At 46.2% G+C, this 25,130-nt stretch overlaps 1 protein-coding gene across 7 annotated transcripts in view; it reads left to right on the top strand.

The window, feature by feature from the left end:
- FLNB (filamin B) overlaps window positions 1-25,130 on the top strand; it is a 141,809-nt gene that overhangs the window by 65,162 nt on the left and 51,517 nt on the right. For all 7 annotated transcript variants that reach the window (XM_045862084.3, XM_045862083.3, XM_045862082.3 and 4 more), the window contains exons 5-18: window positions 5,458-5,576; window positions 6,426-6,503; window positions 7,651-7,813; window positions 8,817-9,014; window positions 11,611-11,748; window positions 13,275-13,401; window positions 15,188-15,324; window positions 16,602-16,795; window positions 17,965-18,078; window positions 18,879-19,022; window positions 19,163-19,286; window positions 19,623-19,783; window positions 20,778-20,868; window positions 21,158-21,327. In XM_045862084.3, the coding sequence (XP_045718040.2) occupies window positions 5,458-5,576; window positions 6,426-6,503; window positions 7,651-7,813; window positions 8,817-9,014; window positions 11,611-11,748; window positions 13,275-13,401; window positions 15,188-15,324; window positions 16,602-16,795; window positions 17,965-18,078; window positions 18,879-19,022; window positions 19,163-19,286; window positions 19,623-19,783; window positions 20,778-20,868; window positions 21,158-21,327 (1,958 nt within the window). The remainder of the gene's footprint in view (window positions 1-5,457; window positions 5,577-6,425; window positions 6,504-7,650; window positions 7,814-8,816; window positions 9,015-11,610; window positions 11,749-13,274; window positions 13,402-15,187; window positions 15,325-16,601; window positions 16,796-17,964; window positions 18,079-18,878; window positions 19,023-19,162; window positions 19,287-19,622; window positions 19,784-20,777; window positions 20,869-21,157; window positions 21,328-25,130) is intronic.

The following is a 25,130-nucleotide window of genomic DNA, read 5'->3' as shown; positions in this document are numbered from 1 at the left end:
GTAAGAGCCAAGGGGGGAGCCTAGACTCGCAGCACAGTCTAGCAGTAAGGAGATGGCAGTAGATGATGTCAGCAGCAATGAGGTGCTCCCACCCCTTCCAGCCACAAGTGCAGGCCTAGTGGGGAGCTGGATCTCCCACCTCCACCTACTAGTAATGATTCTCATTCTGAGAATCAGTGGAGGTTGAATAGGGAACTTGGATGTCTTCCCCATTGGCAGTAACAAGACGTGCACTCCCCCTTCCCCTGCTGCATCAGCATTATACAAAGGCATCTAAGAAAGAACATTTAAATAAAACCTGGGTTTTATAACATAACATAATACCCAGGTTTCAATAAAAAAAATTCACTCATCATACCAAGAACCAGGAAGATCTCAGACTGAAAAAAGGCAGTCAGTTGATGCCAACACCGGATGATAGAGATGTTAGAATTATTTGAAAAGATTCAGGGCGGCTGTTATAAAAAGGCTTCAACAAGCACTTACAAATCTACTTCAAACAAGCGAAAAAATGGAAAAGCTCAGCAAGGGCATAGAATGTTTCAGCAAAGAAGTAGAAGATATAAAGAAGCACCAAATGGAATTTTTAGAACTGAAAAATGCACTAACTCAAATAAAAACTCAGGGGATAAGCTCCATAGCAAATGGAAGGACAGAGAAAAGAATCCGTGAGCTGGAAAGTAGAATTAAAATTGCCCAATCTGAATGGCAGAGCAAGTAGACTGAAAAAACAAACAAACAGAGTCTCAGGGACCTATGGGACAATAATAAAACATCTAACATTTATGTCACAGGGGACCCAGAGGAGAGTAAAAAGAGGGCAGGGCGAAAACGCTCAAAGAAATAATGGCTGAGGGCGCCTGGGTGGCTCAGTTGGTTAAGCAACTGCCTTCGGCTCAGGTCATGATCCTGGAGTCCCGCCCGCATCGGGCTCCCTGCTCAGCAGGGGGTCTGCTTCTCCCTCTGCCCTCTTCCCTCTCGTGCTCTCTGTCTCTCATTCTCTCTCTCTCAAGTAAATAAATAAAATCTTTAAAAAAAAAGAAATAATGGCTGAAATCTTCCAAATTTGTCAAAAGACCTAACCTACAGATTCAAGAAGTTGAGCTAAACCCAAACAGGATAAACCCCCTACCTACCCACCACCACCAATAGATAAATAAATAATCCCCACCAAGCCACATCTTAGACAAACTTCAAGAAACTAGACAATAAAAGCTTGAAAGCATCAAGAGAGAAATGATACCTTATCTATCAGGAAGAAATAGAATGACAGATTTCTCTTCAAAAACCGTGGAGGCACACATGGCACGATTTTTTCAAGTGCCGAAAGGAAAGAATTGTCAACTCAGATTCTTGTATCCAGGGATAATACCCTTTGGGAATGAAGAAGAAATCAAGACATTCTTGGAGGAAAGAAAACTGAAAGAATTTGTCACCAGCACATCTGCCCTAAAAGGATGACTAAAGGAAATTCTCTGGATAGAAGAAGAATGAGGAAAGAAGGAATCTTTCAATTACAGGAAGGAAGAACATGGTATAAAAGAAAATATGTGTTTAACAACCATAGATGTTTCACAAAAAAACGCAAATTACCAAAACTCAACCAAGATGAAATAGATAAACCTGAGTGGCCCTGTAACCGTTAAAGAAATAAAATTTATAATTTAAAAGCCCTTGGAAAAGAAATCTCCAGGCCCAGGTGGTTTTACTGCAGAATTTTAGCAAACATCTAGAGAAGAATTAACACCAATTCTACACAATCTCTTCCAGAAAACACGAGGAGGGAACACTTTCTGATTCATTTTATGAAGCTGCCTCTAATAACAAAGTCAGACAAAGGTGATACCAAAAAAGGAAGCTACAAATCAATATCCCTTGTGAATATAGAATAAAAGCATAGGGGCTCAGTCAGTAGAGCATGGGACTCTTGATCAAGGGGGTTGTAAGGTGGAGCCCCACACTGGGTGTAGAGATTACTTAAAAAAAAAAAAAGCGTACAACAGAATAGTAGCAAATAGAATTAGCAATATATGAAAATAATCATTCATCATGACCAAGCAGAGTTTATTCCAGGAATTCAAGGCTGGCACACTATTAGAAAAGCAGTGAAAACAAGCTAAAGGAGGAAAATCACGTGATCACATCAATTGATACAGAAAAAGCATTTGACCAAATTCAGCAGGCATCCATGATAAGAACTCAGAAAAAGGGGACTAAAGAAGAACTTCTCCAATTCGATATAGAGTAGCTACCACAAAAAGTCAGCACCTAACATTATAATTAATGGTGAAAGACTGAATGTGCCCCCTAAGATTGTGAATAAGACAAGGATGTCCATGCTCACCACCATTTTATTCAACATCAGGATGCAAGTTTTAGTGAGTATAGTCAGGCGAGAGAAGAAAATAAAAGACACACATGTTGGAAAGAAGAAATAAAGCTTCCCTATTTGTAGATGACTTGATTGTCTGTGTAGGGATCCCCAAAGAATCTACAACAAAAGAAGACAAAATACAAAAAAGCCCAAAAACTCTCCTTGAATAAGTGAATTCAGCAAGGTCTCAGGATATAAGATCAGCATACAAAAATCAATTTTACTTCTGTATGCTGGAATGTATATCATGTAGGTTTCCCACAATGAACATGAGGACATCCAAATTAAAAATACCATACCATTTGCAGTCACTCAGAAAATTGAGAAATAGGTATAAATGTAATAAAATGTGTAAGATTTTTATGCTGAAAACTACAAAAAACATTAATGAGAAGAATTAACACCAAAGAAAAGACCTACATAAATGGAGAGACGTACTGTTTTTATGGATTGAAAAAGTCAAAGAGTAAAAATATCAGTTCTCCCCAAATTGTCATATAGGTTTAACATAGTTTCTATCAAAATTCCAGCAAGATTCTTCATAGATACGGAAAAGATGATTATTTAAAGCATATATGGCAAAGCAAGGAACTACAGTAGGGAAAGTGATTGTGAAAAAGAAGAAAAATGTGGGAGGAGTCAGTGTACCTGATTTCAGGACTCATCAAGGTATAGAAATCAAGACCATGTGATATTGGTGGAAGGATAAGCACATGGATCAATGGAACAGAATCCAGAACCCAGAAAGAGATTTACACAACTATGCAAACTGATTGTTGACAGAGGTGCAAAAGCAATTCAGTGGGGGGAAAGAGAGCCTTTTCCACGCATGGTTCCAGAGCAACTGGGCATCCATAGGCAGAAAACAAACAAACGAACAAACAAACAACCTCAGCCCAAGTATCACACCTTATAGAAAAACTAATTCAAAGTGGACCATATCTAACTATAAAACTCCCAGAAAATCAACAACAACATAGAATCTTTGGGATCTAGGACTAGGCCAAGAGTTCTTAGATTTGACACCAAGAGCATGATCCCTAAAAGGAAAAATACGGTAAGTTGGACTTCACCAAAATTCAGAATATAAAAAATTTCATGAAGCATGGTCTGTGCCTCGAAGTCTTGGCATGGCACACGAGGATTGGACTGCTTTCTCACAGTGAAGGCACACTCCTGGATCACCCTGCTCTCATGCAAGACAAGTGCCCTCAGTCTCCACCCACAGGCCACCTGGACACCCCCTCAAACAGAACTCAAAATGCTGCTGAGACAACGGTTGGATTTAGAAGACTTGTTTAAAGCAATTTAAAACTCTCTGCAGTTAAGAGGACGAAAAGACAAGCTTAAGACTGGGAGAAAATATTTGGGAGCCACCTATCCAACGAAGAACCAGCATCTAGAATATATAAGGAATGCTCAAAACTCCATAGGGTAAAAAAATCCAGTTAGCAGATGGGCAAAAGATGTGAACAGGCATTTCCCGGAAAAGGGTATACAGATGGCAAAGAAGCACGTGACAAGATGTTCAGTCTTATTGCCGTAAGAGAAATGCAAATTAAAATCACTGCATAGCTATCAGAATGGCTAAAATAGAAAGTGGTGATAATACCAAATGCTGGCAAAGATGCGGAGAAAGCAGATCCAGATCATTCATCCATTGCTGGTGGGAATGCAGCTGCTTGAGAACACAGTTGGGCAGTTTCTTTAAAAGAACTAAACGTGCAACTACCATACAACCCAGCAGTTGGCACCCCTTGGCATTTATCCCAGAGGAATGAAATCTTACGTTCATACACAGTCCTGTACACTAATGTTTATAGCAGCTTTATCAGTAATAGACAATTGGGAACAATCCAAATGTCCTTCAGTGGGTGAATGGTTAAACACATGTTGGTACATTCGTATCAAGGAATACGCAATAAAAAAACTATTGATAGAGGCACCCACCTGGATGAATCTACAAAAGATCATGCTTAGTGGAAAAAGCCAACCCAAAAAGGTTGCATAATGTGATTCCATTTATGTAACATCTAGAAATGATAAAATTATGGAGATAGAGAACAGATTAGGGGTTATTGGGGTAAGGAAAGGGTGGGGTGGGGAGGGAGTGTGTATGGCTATAAAAGGGCAACATGAGGGACCTCTGTGGGGATGGAAATGTTCTGTATCTTGACTGTGTCAAGCCCAGGATCATTGTGATACTGTACTAGGGTTTGTACGATGTAACCATTTGGGGAACTAGATAAAGGGTATTATTTCTTTCACCTGCATGTGAATATCTCATATTAATTTGCTCAGTCATCTCAAAATAAATAGTTTTAGAAATACTGATCAGGGCGCCTGGGTGGCTCAGTTGGTTAAGCGACTGCCTTCGGCTCAGGTCATGATCCTGGAGTCCCGGGATCGAGTCCCGCATCGGGCTCCCTGCTTGGCGGGGGGTCTGCTTCTCCCTCTGCCCTCTTCCCTCTCGTGCTCTCTGTCTCTCATTCTCTCTCAAATAAATAAAATCTTTAAAAAAAAAAAAAGAAATACTGATCAAATGCCATTTTTTAAGCATTTCAAGTAATGCAAAATGGTCTTTAATGAAAAATGAGCCATTCTCCCACACCTCATATCTCCTTCCTCAATGTTACCTCCCTCGGGGCAAACCCCACTGGTAGTTCCTGTATCATTTTTCACAGTTGTATAGACTTCTGACTGAATTGCTCTGAATATTTCAGAATCAGTTATCGCTTAAATAACAAGGACAGGGGTACCGGGATGACTCAGTCGGTTGAGCATCTGACTCTTGATCTCAGCTCAGGTCTCGGTCTCAGGGTCATGAGTTCAAGACCTGCATTGGGCTCCATACTGGGCATGGAGCTTGCTTAAAAAAATAAAATAAAAATAATATAAAATAACAAGTGCAAATTTAGGGCTTTCAACCTGTTTGATAATCCTTGTCACAGGTGTCCCTGTCTCCCACATGGCAGCTGCAGGGCTGGGTCCCATTTCTTAGTTCCCTGAAGGAAACATGGTGGGTGATGGTCTCTATGTCAAGTCCTTGCCCAGCTTGTAATGTGCTTGTGTAAACCTGACAGGAATTGAGCCTACAGGAAACATGGTGAAGCAGCCGGCCAAGTTCACTGTGGACACCATAAGTGCTGGGCAAGGAGAGGTGATGGTGTTTGTTGAGGATCCCGAAGGGAACAAAGAGGAGGTAGGTTGGAAGGTGCTGCCATTCCATGGAGCTTTTGGGGCTTGTGACAGGCCCAGGGACTGTGCTTTCCATTTTCCTCATTTTAAAGCTCAGAACAAAAATTGTTTTTTATCAAAAGAATCCTGAGGCTTAGAGCAGTCAAAGTAATTGCCCAAGGGCTGGGCCTTGAAAGGTAATAGAAATTGATACCCAAGGACACAATGTTTTTTTTTGTTGTTGTTTTTTACAATGTTTAATAAAATAAAGGATACTTTGGATTTAGCAAAGGCCTTGTAAATTGAGGTTTTAAATGCTGATGGCCAAAAGAATAATAACAAAATTGATGCTTTACTCTCTTCCCAGGCTGACTATCTTTGGTTCCTCCCTCAGGGCCTTTGCACATGCCGGTCCTTCTCCTTACCTTCTTAAGACTCGATTTTATTCCTAATGCTTAGCACCATCTGAAATTCTAAGTTTACTGGCATATGGTCTGTTTCTCCCACTGGGGCAGTGATTATGCCTGATTTGTTTTATATTTGGTACCTGACACTGGGCCTGGCATTCCATAAGCTCTTAATAATTACTGAGCCACTAAAGGTTGAAGTGACTTGCTTTATGGTCCCTCTCATCTACCAAGTTCCAGCCCTGGGACAGTAGGGAGTTGTGACTTGGTTATACATTCTTGCCACGTGACTTTGTTTCTGTGACTTTTGGCTGCTGCTTTCCCGGGGCATCCTTCAGCAGTGGTGGGGCAGGAAATAGCCAGGACAGGTGCCTGACCTGGCAGCTCACTTCAGGGCCTTGGCTGGCACGGTGTACTTTTACTCACACCCAGCACCTTCTCTGACTATTGCTCATTTTCTGTCCTAGGCACAAGTGACCCCCGACAGCGACAAGAACAAGACATACTCTGTGGAGTATCTGCCCAAGGTCACCGGGTTGCACAAAGTAAGATGAGGTTTCATGGCTATTGTTTGGACTGCTCTTCTGGGCTTGCATCAGTATGTGTGTAAGAGGGTATCTTAGGAAGGTTGAATTCTACTCAGTTCTTTGCAATGTAAGATTGTTTTTAACTCCATCTGGGTAACAAATGGTTGTAGCTACATGCCTAGAGTATAGATGCTATGGGTTCTTTGTCTTCAGTGCTTCCTTAAGTATTCCCCTTTCTGGTGCTCTGGAGGGTCTATCTGTATTGAAGCCTGAGTGTGGAGAGGGCCAGTTGAATATAGTCCAGTGGCCCAGTCATGTACCTGGAGAAATGGTGGGGGTCTAGCCCGCAGGCCTTTTGTCTCAGCAACATTTTGAGTTCTGTTTGAGTGGGTGTCTAGTTGGCCTATAGGACAGGGACCCAGAGAGTCTTACAAGAGAGTAGGGTGATCCAGGAGTGTGTCTTTCCTTAAAAGAAAGCCTTCAACAGCACACACAGGTCAATCCCTGTGTACCATGCCAAAATTTTGAGACATAGACCATACTTACTACCTTGGCCTTCAGTGAATTCACGTGGCATCATGGCTATCGATTTTTCTTATACCCTTAGGACATCAGGAATTTGGGGGGAAAAAATCCTGAAGGGAGCATTTATGATATAATTAATTTATTCAGTTCATATGAAATCAACTTCATACCTCTTAAAATTTAAAAGATGAGAACTGACTCAAATCTTAGATGAAAATCTATACTGTATCTCACATGAGTGATCTTGGTCCCTTGAAAAACATTTTGACTCTAGGTTTGAAATCCTGGAACTGTGCCTTATATTCTGGGGGGACCATGGCCCCTTCTGCAGATGCCTTAAAGGGTCCATTGTCTACCGATTGAAGTAGAAGTATTGGTTCGCCTCCTATTAAAGAGGCCACCCTTATCCAATGTAAACATTTTTAGTTCGCTAAAGGCATGTTGTCTGAGGCCCAGCCATGTGGTAGATGGAGCCAGGTAGGAATCCCACTCAGGCCACTTAACCGGGGCTCCTGGTTCCAGCTACCCTTGTATGGATAGTTAGGAGGATGGAAGAGGAGATTGCCAATGCATGTGGCTTGACATGGGCGCTCCCTGGGCAGGGAGTAGTAATTATATCCCATCTGTCTGTCACTCGTAGGTTACAGTCCTCTTTGCAGGACAGCACATCTCCAAGAGCCCTTTTGAAGTGAATGTCGACAAAGCACAGGGAGATGCCGGTAAAGTTACTGCAAAAGGCCCAGGCTTGGAAGCTGCCGGAAACATCGCCAATAAGCCCACCTACTTCGACATCTACACAGCAGGTATTGTGGATCAGGCTTTCTTCCAGAGCCTGAGATAATCCTCGGTCACCCCAAGGCTTGGGATGCCTGACCTTTTGTCTTTTAAATCAAACCACCGCCAACAAAAGTACCCTTTTTCAAGTGTGTTAGTTATTTACAGATTTTTCCAAACCAGCTTTTTTCTTTTTTTTTTAAAGATTTTATTTATTTATTTGACAGAGAGCACAAGCAGGCAGAGGGAGAGGGAGAAGCAGGCCCCCCGCTGAGCAGAGAGTCTGCCATGGGGCTCGATCCCAAGACCTTGGGATCATAACCTGAGCCGAATGCAGACGCTTAACCAACTGAGCCACCCAGGCGCCCTCCAAGCCAGCTTTTCTTTAAGATCTTACACTCAAGCTTGACTTTGATGATTATTAATCAGTCAATTTCTGTACATATTTCTGCCTTGGCTAAATAACTGTTCCAAAGAAACTAAGTTTTAAGAATCATCTACTAGGGGTGCCTGGGTGGCTCAGTCGGTTAAGCGTCTGCCTTCAGCACAGGTCATGATACTAGGGTCCTGGGATCGAGCCCCATGTCGGGCTCCCTGCTCAGTGGGGGGCCTGCTTCTCCCTCTTCCTCAGGTTCCTCCCCCCACCCAGCTCATGCTCTCTCTCTCTCGCTCTCTAATAAATAAATAAAATTTAAAAAAAAAGAAGCTTTACTAGACCAAATTCTATGCCAGGTCCGGGGGTGCAGGGAGGAATGATAAGACACAGTTTAAAAAAATTTTTTTTTCTTTTTAATGATACAGTTCATGAAATGTCATCTTTCTTTTCAATGTAGAAAATTTTAAAAATAGAGAATGGGGGGAAAAAAGGAAAGTTTATGACCCTCCTAGCCCAACCAGAAAACAGTTGTTAGCATCTCGGTGTGGACTTTCTGAGCGCCTGTCTCCTTCCATCTGCACTTCGCGCCTGCGCTCATCCGTAGGGAGTGTTCTGAGAAGATGACCTGGGCTCCTGGAGTGCTTGCTCTCTTCCAGGTGCTGGTGTGGGTGACATTGGTGTTGAGGTGGAGGATCCCCAGGGGAAGAACACTGTGGAATTGCTGGTGGAAGATAAAGGAAACCAGGTGTATCGATGTGTGTACAAACCACTGCAGCCCGGCCCCCATGTGGTCAAGGTCTCCTTTGCGGGGGACACCATTCCCAAGAGTCCCTTCATCGTGCAGGTTGGGGAAGGTGAGTGCTGGGGTGGCCAGCTATACCTGCTTCTGGCCTTTAGGGTGACCGTGCGCACAGCTGGGCTCCGAGGCCAGGAGAAGAGTGGGGGCCATGCTGGACTCGTGCCTGTCCCCTTCCTGCCAGGGCCCCTTCGGTGGGAAGCGGCTTGCTGTGTCCTCAGGATACTCATATTAACATCTTCCTGTGAGCCGAGCAATGACCTGAGTGCTTCACTTGTATTAACTCATTGAATCCTTCCCAAAACACTCACACAGGAGAGTTGTCCTCACTGAGAGATGCAGGACTGAGGCCGTGGGCTGTTGGTGCCCGTGGCTGAGGTTAGCAGGTGTGGCACTGCCCTGGGGCCCCCACTGCTTGGCCTTTACTGGTCGCCACACACTCGGCACCACGGCATCTGCTCATCACACCAGCCGGTGTGTTCCAGGCGCTGGTGTTATCTCCAGCTTGCAGGTGGAGACACCGAGACTTAGGTGACGTTAAGGCATCAGTGAGCACAGACTAGGCATCCGTAGAAGGAGAACCCAGGTCTCTGTCAATCCCTTAACCCTGCTGCTAAACCCCTTCTGCAGCCAGAGCATGCATTTTTCTCTAATGTTAGACTCCTTTTCCTTCGGACTTGGTGGTTCTTTTTGTTTTGTTTTGTTTTCCAACTCTGCTGCCTTTTCTAACCAGTACTTGCTTCCTGTTCTGTCCTCTGCCTCTGCATCTGTAGAGCTGGCTTCCTCTTCTGAATCCTGCCTCTGGGTCAGCCTGGACCCCGAAGCTGTTGGCTTCCTAACTGAGAGCACTGGGCCAGAGGCACCTCGCTGGGTAAGGGCTGGTTGAGTGGGACTTCCGTGCCCGTTCTCTGTGCTTCCCGCACACGTCAGCTGGGCCCGTGCTGTTGGTGACCTCGAGACATGACAGTATGGGCGTCAGCATCACTTGTCCAGCCAGACCCCAAACCCACTCTCTAATTGCATTGAAACCTGTGTAAAACAACTCAAAATGGTGGAGGATCTGGTGGTTTCCTTTAGTTCCATTTAGTGTTTATATGAACTGAACAGTTACCCTTTTGATGTTGAGACTATTACCCGTGTTCAGAATTTCCATGAGTGTTGGGGTTGTTTTTTTTTTTTTTTAAGGCACATTAAAACCCTCTGCGGGAAGTCTTGTCATCCTGTTGTGACTTACTTCTGGTATGACCAACTTTTCTCCTTTTGACAAAAAAAAAAATAAAACCAACATATTCATAAACAAAACTCTCTTTGACATAAGGCAAGAAAGCATTTTTAACAGCTTTCCTGTTCTAATACTGTTCTCTGACTTCCTCTCACTCATGGACAATGCTTATCTCTCGTGTGTCTATCCATCACTTGTACTATTTAGAGTTTAATTGATAGGGTTTTTCTTTTGACGTACTTCCACTACTTAACTGATTTTATATTAAAAAGAATCTTCATCCCCCTTTCACAATGGAAAACCAATGTCACTTGCCATAAAATGTGGCCATAAACTTATGTTCATCCACAAACCACCTAAAATCCTCTCTAACTCCTAGAGTGTGGGTATGTCCTTCCAGAAGCAGTTGTCTGCCAAATAGCCAGCTGAGGATATTGCAGGGAGGAGGGACCAGAGGAGGCATTATCTTCTTTCTATGGAGTAAAGAGTTTCATCCTCTGGAGTCTGTGATCCCACTCCTGGCATAGAGAAAACTCAAATGTGCAGTGTTAGATTTGGAAAGGAAAAGCTACTTAGTAAACAACATGCATGACATTTTACCCACTGCTCTCTCACTTCTATACTCAAAAAGGTCCCCTGTGTTGGCAAAGAATTCCTAGGGTACGAGGATGTGTTTTATCAACCCTCTGATGACCCCCATGGAACGGTAGTTTTGTGGACCTCTCATGTAAGAAATTACTAGAAGCTACTTTGGTCCTTAATTTTTAGACTTCTGACTTTAGGTTTTTAAACTAGATCCAGAAATCAAATGGAGAGTGGTGTTTATTGCTAATTGTTGCATTTATAGCCACCCACATTCCGATTACCTGCTGACAGCACTAAAATGTTTGTCTGCTTTGGCCGAGTTGGGGTTGAACTGGTTTCTTTTTTGAGCTATCCCCTGGCTCTTCATGCGGAAGACAATCACATTTCGACTTTTAGAAATGGCCGATCCAAAGTTTGGAACGTGGTCAGATGTTTTCAAGTGCTACATTTTCCAAGTAGACTTGAAGAAGTTCGGTCTTTCCAATTACTGGGCCCTTGAGTGTGGCAATGAGATTTAACTCTCCTTCACCACCCAGAGGATAAACGCCAGGATTCAGCAGGTTCCAGGAGCACAGCGAGTGCAGGCTGTGCTTCCCCTTCTTTCTTTGCCAAAGTAACCCCCCACTTCCTCCCCCACCCCGGTCCCTCTGCGGTGTGGCCGGACAAAGTTATGTTGTGTCCTTATTTGCTAGCCGGGTGTGCTCCCTGAGCAGGACCCCTAGCCTCGGGCAGCTGCTGCAGGCTCTGTGCAGAACAAACATTTTCTTGGCGAGTGGCCCCAAGTTACCTTGGCTTGCTCAACTCTAACGAATGAAAGGTTGAATTGATGTCAAAACTGTGTTTGCAGCCTGTAGTCCAAACGCCTGCCGGGCCAGTGGCCGGGGCCTGCAGCCCAAAGGCATCCGCATCCGGGAGACTGCAGACTTCAAGGTTGATACCAAAGCTGCTGGAAGCGGGGAACTTGGTGTCACTGTGAAGGGTCCTAGTAAGTGCTCCTTTGTTTCTCCATCTCAGGTGTGACTTGGGCCGGCTTTGCAGCCATGGCGTATGGATTTCATCCCCCAGCCCGTTTTGATCGATCCCAGAGAGAGCGGTATCAAAGAGTTGAGGCTATCTGGGCTCCATGGGGAAGGAGGCAGTGATTAGTTATGTCTGCCCTGGGTGCAGTGGGACCAGTAGTGGCCTGACAGCCTCCCATATTAAGGCTTCTGGGAATAGAAAAAGCAGTGATGTAATGGAGTTTGGAAAGTGCTGTCCTTGGAAGGACAACCTGAAGTGGCTTACTTTTTATTTGAGGAAACATGGGCTCGAGAAGAAGGGTCTTGCCCAAGGTCACACAGCTTGTAAGCATCTGAGCTGGAATTCAAGCACCGTCTCCAAAGCCAGTAATTTTCCCACTACAGGTTACGTTTTATAGACTATGAAATTATGCCAAGTACCTAATTACTATGATCAGTGCTTATAGAAGGAAAATAAAATTCCCCGAGATTAAGTTTTCTTTGTAGATAAATGCTGTGCGCGGAGGGGTGGGTTGCACTCTGCAACTCCTTCTTCTTCCCCGTTCGGGAAGGGAGACCGCAGACGCGAGGATGAGTGCTCTGTCCGTGTTTGCCCCTGCATTTCGGGCTGCAGACGTAGCAGCCCTCCGCGGGTTCATGCCTTGTGGGAACGTGCGCAGCCTCTGTGTTGCTCCCACTCTCTGTATCCCCAGCAGGCTGGGGCGGGAGTGCTCTGAGCTCCAGAAAGTTAATATTTGATCTCAGAGCGCCCGGCTGTGGGGAAGGCTGTGTTCAAAGGGTGGCCAAGGTTCTACACTGCCCGGACCTGGAGCCAAAAGCTGCTCTGGGGCTGCCCTCCCCTCTGGCTTGTCACAGGAGCCAAGGAGGCGTTTTTTTCTGACCTTGGATTCTCGCTTGACTAAGTGGCTTTCCCAGCCAAACCTCAGGGCTCAACATAAAACAAGTTCCTACCTGATGGCTCAGTCTGGAGTTTGTGGTACAGTATCTAAAACCTGTCCTCTTGTAGGTAGCATGTAGGAGCCTTCTCACTTGCACTGTCCAGCTTTAAAAAAAGATGTGCCAGGACAGTAAGCTGAAACCCATGCCAAATACTCATATAAGGACTCAGTTCCTCCTCAGTTTTGTGAGAGGCTAAGACAGCTAGCGATGATCGTTAAGAAAAATTAAGATAGGACTAGGTTTGTCTTTACACAGACCCAGGAAGTCGAGGACCTGTTGGCCCCCGCCTCTAGATAAGGCTCTCAGAGAGCCTTTGAAAACCGGTTAGCTGGGAAATCTTCCTTTTCCCCCACACTTTGAAGCAGAGATGGGCCTATTTTTAGGCTTGGATTAATCTCCCAGGTTTTGAGGGTGTCCCATTCTGAGGCAGCCCACTTGGCTTCCCTGTGCAGCTTATGTCTTGTGGATATTGCTGCCTTTCTGTCCTTGTCTTTTGGATTCTCGTTGGGAGCCTGGAATTGCTTTGGAAGGATGGAGTGCTTTCTTCCCACAGAGGGTCTGGAGGAACTGGTGAAACAGAAAGGCTTTCTGGATGGAGTCTACGCATTCGAGTATTACCCCAGCACCCCGGGGAAATACAGCATCGCCATCACATGGGGGGGACACCACATTCCAAAGAGGTGAGTCTCCAGTTGGAGTTGCGTCTTCTCTGGAGGCGTGCTCACCCCAGAGCAGGCTCACGGTGGTTACTTCCCTGGTTGCAGGAGGGAAGGAGATCTGCTTTGTTGAAAGCTTTTTTTGTTTTTTGTTTTTTGTTTTTTTTTCAGAACAGCACACAGACATTTGGCCTGTTCTCAAAAACAGCAGAAAGTCACTGTGGTTTCGGTTGCCTTGCTTTAAATCAAATGCTGGCGGTTTGGGTCTGGGGGGAGGCAGGGAAGCCAGAAGGAGCAGTAATAGAGAGCAAATGGGCTGTGTGTCTCTACACCCTTATATAAACTAAGATTCTCTTTCTTTCAATGTGTGCCTCTGTTCAGGAATGCCATGGGGATAAAATCTGCCATGGTTTACATTAAAATTCTCTACGTGAGTGCAGTCAGGAGCCAAGGGACGCAGTCTGCAGCTTTGACTTGTGGGCATCACGGTTACCCTCCCTCCCCTCTTCACCCTCCCCAGCTCTCCTGGGGGCAACTTTAAACTCTGAATAAATTCCATTTACCTTGAGAAATATCTGGGTATGATAGGGTTCTGAGAATCTAAGCAAACTTTTTTTTTTAAGATTTTTTTTTTAAAGTTGGGGTGCCTGGGTGGCTCGGTCCATTAAGCGTCTGCCTTCGGCTCAGGTTGTGATCCCAGGGTTCTGGGATTGAGTTCCACATCAGGCTCCCTGCTCCAGGGGCAGCCTGCTTCTTCCTCTGCCTCTGCCTTTCTCTCTCTTTTTCTCTGTTTCTCATGAATAAATGAATAAAATCTTTTTTAAAAAATACAAAATAGGGTGCCTGGGTGGCTCAGTAGTTTGGTGTCTGCCTTCGGCTCAGGTCATGATCACAGGGTCCTGGGATCGAGCCCCATGTCAGGCTCCCTGCTCGGCAGGAGGCCTGTTTCTCCCTCTCCAACTCCCCCTGCTTGTGTTCCCTCTCTTGCTGTCTCTCTCTCTGTCAAATAAATGAAGAAATCTTCAAATAAATAAATAAATAAATAAAAGTGTATTTATTTAAACAATCTCTACACCCAACATGGGGCTCAAACTCAAAACCCCAAGATCAAGAGCTACATGTTCTACCAACTGAGCCAGCCAGGCACCCCCTTTGCTTTTTTTTTTTTTTTTTAACAGCTTATTTGTTTAAAAAAAAAAAAGACTCATTTGTTCATGTGTGAGATAAAACCTTTTCAGCTTAGTTTTCTTCTTACATATATATATTTTTTAAGATTTTATTTATTTATTTTAGAGAGTGAGACAGCACAAGTAGGAGGGGCAAAGGGGGAGGGAGGGAGAAAATCTCAAGCAGACTCTCCACTGAGCGTGGAGCCCGATGTGGGGCTCAATCCCAGGACCCTGAGATCATGACCTGAGCTGAAACCAAGAGTTGGACACCCATCCGACTATGCCACCCAGGTGCCCCTTGTTCATATAATATAGCAGGATACAGGAAAGTAGGCACTCTCTTACCTTCCAGAGCTCATGGTCTGGTGAGCCCTACACTCAAAAGGTGAATGGTCAGAAGGATAGTGTGAGGCAGGGTGTCTTGAATGCCCACCTAGTGGCCACCCGAGTGCCCCGAGGCAGCCCCAGTACATTATATTGTTGACATAACAATGGCTGTGGGGGCACCTTGTGGAGGAAGGGCTTGGCTGGACATTGGGACTCCAGGTAAAAGGAGTGGAAAAAATACCTGCAAACAGCTTATGGCTGTATTTAGTCCCTTCTTTGCTCTTCTTTAATGCTTTTTGTTCCTTTTTTCTTAGCCCCTTTGAGGTTCAAGTTGGCCCTGAAGCAGGCATGCAGAAAGTTCGTGCATGGGGCCCTGGCCTCCACAGCGGGATTGTCGGGCGGTCAGCGGACTTCGTGGTAGAGTCCATTGGCTCTGAAGTGGGGTCTCTGGGTAGGTGGAAGCGGCTGGCCAACAGCTTCTGGGGGGCTGAGATGACATGAGGCTTGGTCCCAGTGTCAGACTGAGAGCTGGGGCCTCCTCCAAGCCTCACTCCCCTTGACCTCCTGACCCCCCAAGTGCAACTCTTAATACTGCTGTGGGATTGCAATTTTCATTTTCCTCTTGCCCTTCAAGTTGCCCTCTGTCTCTTCTTCCATTCATTCATCCGCTAAACCTCACGGTAGAGGAGCTTCCTACGGATGTTGTGCTTGAAACAGTGCTTGGAACATAGGAGGCACTTAGCAAATATTGTTGATTGATTCTTAGTTTAGATGAATTAATGAATTTTGCTGAAATTAGAAATTTGGAGAATAAATATTTTTCGGAGCAGAACAGTATATGTTAAATATACATCTGATGTATACAGGATTACTTCAGAACAGCAGTCAGCAAACCTGCTCTAAAAAGGCCCAGAGAGCAAATATTTTAGTCTTGTGGGCTGTATTCTCCCTGCTGCAGCCGTGGTAGGCATGAAAACAGCCAGAGAAAGGACGGAGGTGAGGGAGTGTGGCTGTGTCCCAGCAAAGCCTTATTAAGTACAAAAGTAGATAGTGAGTCAGTTTGGCCCGCTGGCCATAGTTTAATGACTATCTGTTTTAGGTAGTAAAAGTAAGCAGACTTGGATTTAGTATTTCCTTTAGTATTTCCTTCTAGAGAGAGAATCAGTGTTTTGGTATGATATTAAACCTTTGGCATATCCTTCTAGACTTTTTTCTTTACATGCACACGTAAATATTCATCTTCCACAAAAAATATCTAGGGATGATCTTTCTGTCTTCCTGCCTCAGATAAATAGAGGCTGTGTCTTGATTTTCCATGGCTTCTTTGGAATTCCATTGCATGGATATGTCTACTATTAGGCTCTCCGGTTATTTCCACGGTTTTCTTTAGAAACAGTGCTGGGTACATATACTTTGTACCTAACTGTTTACGCATATTCTTGATTATTTCGTTCAGACAAAAACCCAGAACCTGATTTGATGGGGCAAAGTGTGGGCATTGGTTTAAGGTTTTCGTTGACTTGCCTTGTTAGATGATGTTTAAAAAAACATAAAAATCCAGCCCTTCCACGTCTAGTGAAGACTCAATAGGCTTGGTTTTGTGGGAAAGGGACAGACACTGATTTCAGGCTTCTGGCTGATACTTGCTTTGAGGGAGTGAGCTGGTGGTAACATAGAGTAGGTTCTTCCCACCATAAAACCAGGGGTCCCTCTCACCCTGTCCCCCAGGCTTTGCTATTGAAGGCCCCTCGCAGGCGAAGATTGAGTATGATGACCAGAATGATGGGTCATGTGATGTCAAGTACTGGCCCAAGGAACCTGGCGAATACGCTGTTCACATCATGTGTGATGACGAAGACATCAAGGACAGCCCGTACATGGCCTTCATCCACCCAGCTGCGGGAGACTACAACCCGGATCTGGTGAGTCTGTCTGTCATGTTTCTGTGCTCTCTTCCTGGCTCCTGGCCCTCTCCGTGGTACCCAGAGAGTGAGCTCAAGCAGCATGTTGAGGGACGGCAGCAAGAGGCCATGTAGAGCTTAGGAAGGACACTGGTCTGAGTTGGAACCCTGGTAGTACTGCTTAAGTACTTTTCTTTTCTTTTTAAGATTTTATTTGTTTATTTGAGAGAGAGAGAATGAGAGACAGAGAGCATGAGAGGGAGGAGGGTTAGAGGGAGAAGCAGACTCCCCGCTGAGCAGGGAGCCCGATGTGGGACTCGATTCTGGGACCCCAGGATCATGACCTGAGCCGAAGGCAGTTGCTTAACCAACTGAGCCACCCAGGTGCCCCCACTTAGTACTTTTCTAATGGTGGGCAAGTCACTTAACCTCTCTGACTCTTGATTCTTTTTAAAGTGGGAATGATAGCAATGTCTGCTTTCCAGCGTTTCTGGGATGATTCAAGGAGCTAACGTGCATAAAGTGCCTAGCTCATGCAGGGGGCTGCGGAGGCTGCTCTTCATAAATGAAAGGTGTTCTTTTTCTCCCCAGCTCCCTTCTCTTAAATTGGAGCAGTGTTTCTAAGAGCTTCTGTCACACTCTTAGGAGGCCGATAAGCATCGAGTCTGAGGCAGGCTGGCTGCTAGGAGGAAGCCTCCACACTCCCATGTGTGCAGGCTGCCCTGGCCCACACAGGCGGCTCTTCGTAGGCTGGTGTCGGTCTGGGCCGGTTGCTATTCCTTGTTGGCCAACGGCTGGTCCTTTGTTCTCTCTGGAAGCTGTAAACCTTTGGAATGTCTGTGGTAAAGGTTCTGAGCCCCCTCCATGTGGGAACATTGAACCTGGGCATGGCTGGAGGTCCCTGCCCTGGTTACTAGTTGTCTATATCTGTTGGGAATAAGGCATGGAGCCCCAGGCTAGTTTGGGGCTTGGTTTTTGAGTTTTCTTCCTCCTGGGAGGTTAATGATACTGTGTTTAATTTCTGAGTTACAACCTACTTGAGCATTTTCCTTCCCAAACCATCCTGTTACATAGGTACTGTGAAACCAGACACAGGTGGTTTTGTTACCTTGTTCCCTGGTCACTAGTTGTTATAGAGGGGGTTTCGTTGGGGCATTGTACAAAAAGAGAATCATTATTCTTTGCCCCAGGTCCAAGCATATGGGCCAGGTTTGGAGAAATCTGGGTGCATTGTCAACAACCTGTGTGAGTTCACCGTGGATCCTAAGGATGCTGGAAAAGCTCCCTTAAAGATATTTGCTCAGGTAAGTTTCCAGGGCCACCTGTGCAGGTAATTACCAGGAGACACGATCTGTCACTGTAATGGCAAGTTGCTCAGTTCATCTGATCCTCAGTTTATTCATCCACATATTGGGAATCATAAGAATATTTATTATTAAATGGGATTCTAATATGTAAAGTGGGGTGCTTTTCTCATTTTTATGATTTGTATTCTTTGGAAACAAGGCTTGATTTCAGATTTCCTATACATGTCCTTCAGTGTGGTTAAAGCTTCCTAGGCCATGACAGGAGGTTTGTAAATAAGAATTTATTAAATATGTTTTTCTAATTTAATTGAATTTGGCCCAGGAATTTAAATGCAGGAATTAAAATTAAGAAGTACTTTTTTTTAAGATTTATTTATTTATTTTAGTGAGAGAGAGAGTGTATGTGAGCACATACCTGAGTGAGGGTAAGGGCAGAGGGAGAGAGAATCTCAAGCAGACCCCTGCTGAACATGGAGCCTGATGCCAGGGCTTGATCTCTAGATCCTGAGATCATGACCTGAGCTGAAATCAAGAGTTGGACACTTAACCAACTGAGCCACCCAGGCGCTCCCAAATTAAGAAGTATTGAGTGGCCATGGCTTTCTATTAGAGTCATTTGCTCTTATGAAAAACAAATAAATACAGGCAGTGTTTTATCATCTGTGGTGATGGCATATCATAGTTCCATGTTTTGTTGGATGGGTGGTGACCTGATGGTCTTGGGAAGCCATGGTGGTGCTGTTTGATGAAGACCGTGTGAAGTCCAGTTTCTCTTCTTTGCCCCTGCTCTTTTGCAGGATGGGGAAGGCCAGCCCATTGACATCCAGATGAAGAGCCGGATGGACGGCACGTACGCCTGCTCGTATACCCCGGTTAAGGCCATCAAGCACACCATTGCTGTGGTCTGGGGAGGTGTGAACATCCCACGCAGCCCATACAGGGTAGGTTGTGAAGAATAATCCTGGCCATTGTATGAAAAAGCCAAGTCCTATGGCGGGTCTGGGCTCCATGCTAACTAACAATGTTTCACTGGGTCCAAGTGGAGGAAAACTTGGTTATAACTTTGCCGTGTTCTTTTTAGGTCGGTATCGGGCAGGGTAGCCATCCCCAGAAGGTCAAGGTGTTTGGGCCAGGCGTGGAGCGAAGTGGACTGAAGGCAAATGAGCCTACTCATTTCACAGTGGACTGTACTGAGGCTGGGGAAGGTGAGAGGGGGCTTCCCCCAGTGTGGTAATTGCTGCTCCTTGAGGAAGCATGTTCTTTTTGGAACATTCGAAGGACAGTGAACTTTGAGCCAGAAAGTAGTGCACCTGAATACGGAATTGTTCATCTAATGAGCGTCTGTGGCAGTTCCTTGGTGATCTTTGCTAATCCTCCATTCCTCCTCCAAAGCCCTGACTTAGCACCATCCCTTTGTCAGGCTTGTTACTGGAAACTTCCCAATTGCTTTTTTGGGGTGTTAGCTGAGCTGAGCTAGAAGCGATTGCATGGGACATGCTGTTTCTTGTACCCTGGTGCGCTCATAAGCTGGTCTGTTCCAGGTGATGTCAGCGTTGGCATTAAATGTGATGCCCGCGTGTTAAGTGAGGATGAGGAAGACGTGGACTTTGACATTATTCACAACGCCAACGACACGTTTACGGTCAAATATGTGCCTCCTGCCGCCGGGCGATACACTATCAAAGTTCTCTTTGCATCTCAGGTGTGTGTTTGGACCTGGGTTCTTTCTGGCCACCTGTGTGCGTATTTCTTTTTTTTTTTTAAAGCAATAGGGCAATGTCTTGAGAATTCTGCTCAGGTTTTCCTCTCTGGTTCCTGAAAACCATGAAGGGGGAAAAAAAACAATAAGCAAAAAGCACCCAGAACTAAATTATTGTCATTTTCTAACAAAAGTGAGGCACGGTGTATTCAGTGGTTCTAGCAGGGCTCTGGCAGAAGACTGGTTTGTTATAAACGCTTGTAAAGTTTTTGATTCAAATGAACTTCTAGACGTGTTCTGCTTCGACCACTTTGAAGTAATGGCTTTGGCCTTGACCCCTAAACTTTTACAGGGACAGGAGCTTTGAACTTTCAAACTGAGCTCATGTTTACTTATGATAGGTGAGGATAAGGCGAGTGGTACCTAAAACGGAACAGTGGAATCCTGGTGATTCAAATTAACCTTGCATAAGGATAGGAATGTCGAGAGAGAAAGTTCTGTGCCTGAAGGTGTTGGTCTTGAATTGACTTCGTCCAGTTAACCTGTTCTGCCTTTATTCTGATAACCTGCACCATTGTGAAGAATTATAATCCTTGTATCCCCAGACCTTAGCTCCAAGCTGTACCTGAGGACATGTCCTTTCGCCCAACCCTATATGTTATTGTCATTTGGGGTTTTATTCTTGGTAGGATTTTTTGCGTACTAAGTACTCAACTTTGGTGTGAAAGGCTCAGAGTTTTCAGAATCGTTTGTAGGAAACCTTCCTCCCGCTGTGCCCTAAGCAGGTCAAAGCCTGTGATGGAGGGGTCCAGGCATTTGTAAGTGACCTTCGGTGGCCCCTACCTGAGGCTAGAGTACAAAGACTTGACCCATGGGGATGGAAGTTTGCCCGCCGCCCGCCAGAGTCACAGAGGTCTCCCCCCTTGCGTTGGGCAGAAGGCTAAGCTCTGGCAGACGATTCAGGGGCTTTCCTACTGAGATAGTGTCTCCCCTACAGGAAATCCCCGCCAGTCCTTTCAGAGTGAAAGTTGACCCTTCCCATGATGCCAGCAAAGTGAAGGCAGAAGGCCCGGGGCTCAGCAAAGCAGGTAAGAGAGCACGCGGAAGCGGCCATCCCGGAGGCCTTCTGCGGGCCAGTGGCCAGGGGCATGTTTGGTCCGGGGACCTTGAGGGCCTCGTCTCCACCCAGGGCGGGTGTTCTGTTGGGAGTCCCATTCAGCAGGGGCAGTGCTCCTGCCCGAGCTGTTGGCAGTGCTCCGGCCCCCGTCGCCAACCGCCTTGCTAGGGCTGGTGCCGATGAACCTGTCAGACTGGTTGTTGAAGAGTGAAACCACGCCAGTCAGGCCTGTCTCCTCACTTCACGGTCTATCCTTCCAGGTGTGGAAAACGGGAAACCAACCCACTTCACGGTCTACACCAAAGGGGCTGGAAAAGCCCCGCTGAATGTACAGTTCAGCAGCGCCCTTCCTGGAGATGCCGTGAAGGACTTGGACATCATCGACAATTATGACTACTCCCACACCGTCAAATACACACCCACCCAGCAGGTAGGGTCCTTCCCATTGCCCCTTCCCCCTCAGTGCTGGGCTGGGCCCTTTGGACAGCAAGGCTCTGATCTGTGCTCTGTCGAGATGCTCCTCTGTGGGTGAAGGGCTCTTCGTGCCTGTCATTTTGAGCCTCTCCAGGAGCACTGGCAAGAGGCCTGGCTGGTTCTGTGAGGCGGGCCTGAAGGTTTCCCTAAGAACAAGCAGGAAGCTAGAGCAGGAAGCTAGCCTGACTCTCCCCATCCCCGCCTCCCACCTCCATTTTGGCTTTCAGCAGAAACAGGGAGCTCTTGAAATTTGGAACCTAGTATCTTCCTCTTATTCCACACACTCTCCCATCCTTACCAGCTGCCCTTCATTCAGTCTTAATTACTCAAATGGGAGGAAGGGCGACGCCTTTGTGTTTTCTTGGTGGCCCTTTATATAAGGTGGTAGAGTGGGTCTCTCTCAAAAGCCAGTTCAGTCTTTAGTCCCTCAGGCCCGAAATACTATCTAGGGCCCCAGATTGTCCTCTTACAAAATTCAGGAAGACACACAGGATGTTACGATCCAGGCCACTTTGCTCTGATTATTTTAGGCAAGAAGCACCTAAAAAATGACCTCTCTGCCTCTCTCTGTGAATTCTTGTTTAATTTGTTCAAAATTGGGTTTTGCTTCATGGCCATACCTCTGGGGTGTGAGGAACAGGTAACCCAGAAGAAAAGCCTGGAATTTCCTATTTTTTTTTTTTTCAAGATTTTATTTATTTGAGAGAGAGAGGGCGAGCAAGCACAAGGGAGGGGGTCAGAGGGAGAAGCAGGCTCACTGCTGAGCAGGGAAGCCTGATGCGGGACTTGATCCTGGAACTCCAGGATCATGACCTGAGCCGAAGGCAGTTGCTTAACTAACTGAGCCACTCAGGTGCCCTGGATTTTACTATTTTTTATGCATAGCATTCTACACGTCATTCGAACGTCTCAGATTTTTTCTTAATACACCCGACCCTTAAGGAACCTTATAGTGTAGGTGCTTTCAGGTCCTGAGGAAAATAGTCCCCCTTCTGTGGGGTACTCTTTGTAGGAGAACAGGGGGGATGCTTTCTGTAGAAACACCACCTGAGAAGCATCCCTCCTGCCTGGCCCTCAGTGAGGCGCTGCCCAGAGTCTAGTGGGAAGGAATGAGGGGTATGGTGAGGATGAGGGGTGTGGTGCAGGTGTCCCCTTGCACTGGGGGCTACATGTCCTTGGAGATGGACTCTTTGGCAGTGGGAGGGGTTGTCTGGGGTGAGTCAGTACAGATGTGGTCTCTTACATCCAGACGTCCTCCTTCCTGTGGTTTTTGTTTTTACTTTAATGAGGGGTTCATTATTAGTGATGGTAAAAATACTTTTGTACATAGAATAACCTTTTATCATTAGGCTGCTCAGTGCTAAGTGGGTAATTATTTTCCTGCTGACGCTTCAGAAGGCTGGCGGGAGCCTCACTATTGGGAGCACTGGCTTGACATCATCCTTGTTGCCAATTCTCCACATTCCTTAGGAGAAGGTACCAGAAAGCTTGGCCACGCACACTGGTCAAGGTCACAAGGTCTTAGACTCTTCTAAAAACATCTTGCTTTGTCCTCTATCTATAAACCTTTTTGGGTTTTGGCTGAGCTTCTAGAAAGTAAGTTGCAGACATTAAGACGGAGTCAGGTTTTGGCCTGCACCCCCAGAAAGGGCTTCAGAACCTGTTGCCATTTGGGGCAGAGGTGGAGGCTAGAGAGGGAGGCTTCTTAACTTCAAAATCACACAAGGTCAAGTTCATCCATTTCTTGGAGAATAGCAGGTTTGTCGGCAGGCTCAGTGGCTGCTTGGGGCTTTGCTCAAATGCTGCCTGTCTTATGTCCAAGGAGCCTGGCAGAGTCCTGGTGTCAGTCCCTGCCTCCAGTGTGAGCGGTGCCTCTCTCTCTGGTCCTTCTTGTTTAGCATTTAGAACAAGTTTTATGGTTTCATTTTTTGGGCAAGTTGCAGTTCTGCATATTTTTCTATGGCAAAGAAAAAATTGAATTTCTTCTCTTGGATGATGAGTTCCCCAACAATGGGATATCATGTCCTATATATATCTTTCCATCCCTAGTCTTGAGCACAGGACCTGATGCTGTAGGTTCTCCACATGGATTTATGGCTTAAAGGGTGAATACACAAAGTGGAGCTTCTGCTCACAAGCAGAGAACTTTGTAGGGACAGTGGGGCCAACACATCCTCATGCACCTTTGATCTCTCTTTTCTGAAGAGCGGCATACAGCTCAAGATTGGGTTAAATAAGCTTGCCTTTTGAGATGTGCCCTTGGATGTGGTTAAGAGGCCTGGGTCAGGGACGCCTGGGTGGCTTAGTCGTTGGATGTCTGCCTTCGGCTCAGGTCATGATCCCGGAGTCCTGAGATCGAGCCCTGCATCGGGCTCCCTGCTTGGTGGGAAGCCTGCTTCTCCCTCTCCCACTCCCCCTGCTTGTGTTCCCTCTCTGTGTCTCTCTCACTCTGTCAAATAAATAAATCTTAAAAAAAAAAAAAAAAGGCTTGGGTCAGCCCAAAAGGCCGTGCCCAACATGGAGGCAGGGAGTATACTTTGAGGGCTGGTGCCCAGAGGCGCACCTTCTTGTTGTCATTTTAGGGAATAACAGGCTGGAACTTTCTAGAAATGTAGTTGTTTGGTGTGTGGAAAGATGGCAGTGGGTCCTGGCCCAGGGGGAGCGTGTCGCCCTCAGAATACAGGCCGTGCTGTGTGAGGAGCTGTTCCCTGCAGGGTCTCTGAGCCGCAGCTTGATGATGCCCGCTGACCTGCAGTGGACCAGTCACGGTCATGTCGGAAGGCAGTGGTCAGAGCTCGTTTTGCCTTGGTGGGGTGTCACTTGTTGGGTTGGGGCTTGAGGATCCTCCCAAAGGTCAGACAGAAGGCTTGATTTTATGGAAGGGAGATCGCACAATGCCATATTCGCCCACGGATTTTGCCTTCTGTGCTTTTGGTTGTCTGTGACCTCAAGGGACTTCAGTCTCTCACCCCATAGTCCCTCACGTAGAGCGAGCACTTTGAGAAGCTGGTGGCAGCAACTCCATGACCCGCCAGGTCAGAAACCACTGGGAATCGGCAACCCCACCTACTTCCTGGGGGTGCCTCGAGGAGACCGTGTGGGTTCACTGAGCCCCCTGCCTGCTCCGGAGATCTCTGGAGGAGGGGGCTGTGGGTGGCTCACTTGATCCTGTCCTCACCTGAGCTCTCGGGTCAGAGTCTTACATTCGTGTGTTGTGCAGGGTGGGGTTAAGGTCTCAGAGGTGCAGAGGGGAGAGAATAAAACTGTCCTGCAGTCAGCAAGGCCGTGGTGAAATGCACCAGAGGTCATTGCTCTGACATTCCTGATGTCACCCCCCCCGGGGGAAAAGCACAGTCCGTTCCTTAGCTGGGGCCCAGAGGAAACCTTAAATGCTACAGCCCATTGCAGGTGTAAGTCCCTTAAGATTTCTTCCTCCCCCTTGTTAGGTTATTTGAGGTAGAGTTCATTTCCTCTCTGAGTTTTTATTTTGTTTTTTTCATAACTGGTAATGAGAACACACTTTCTTTTATGGGATGGGTAGGCTTAACTGAAAGAGGATTTTTCTCTCTCCTGTGGCACTCCAGAGACACAGTCAGAAGACTTCCAGGGCTGGTGGAGAAGGTTTTTCCATGACCCATGGTCAGCCGTGAGGCCTCTCCCTCAAGGAGTTAGGGGCTTGTGGGCAAATGGAAGCTTGGGATGAGCTGGCATGATGGGAATGCCACGGTGGCTGAAGCCACGAGTCACTCCCTGACTTCC

The sequence above is a fragment of the Mirounga angustirostris genome, unplaced genomic scaffold (genome assembly GCF_029215605.1).
Source record: "Mirounga angustirostris isolate CCGP_5_RB_7025 unplaced genomic scaffold, mMirAng1.0.hap1 SCAF_1, whole genome shotgun sequence".
Lineage (NCBI taxonomy): Eukaryota > Metazoa > Chordata > Mammalia > Carnivora > Phocidae > Mirounga > Mirounga angustirostris.
This window is presented reverse-complemented; position numbering and strand designations above follow the sequence as displayed.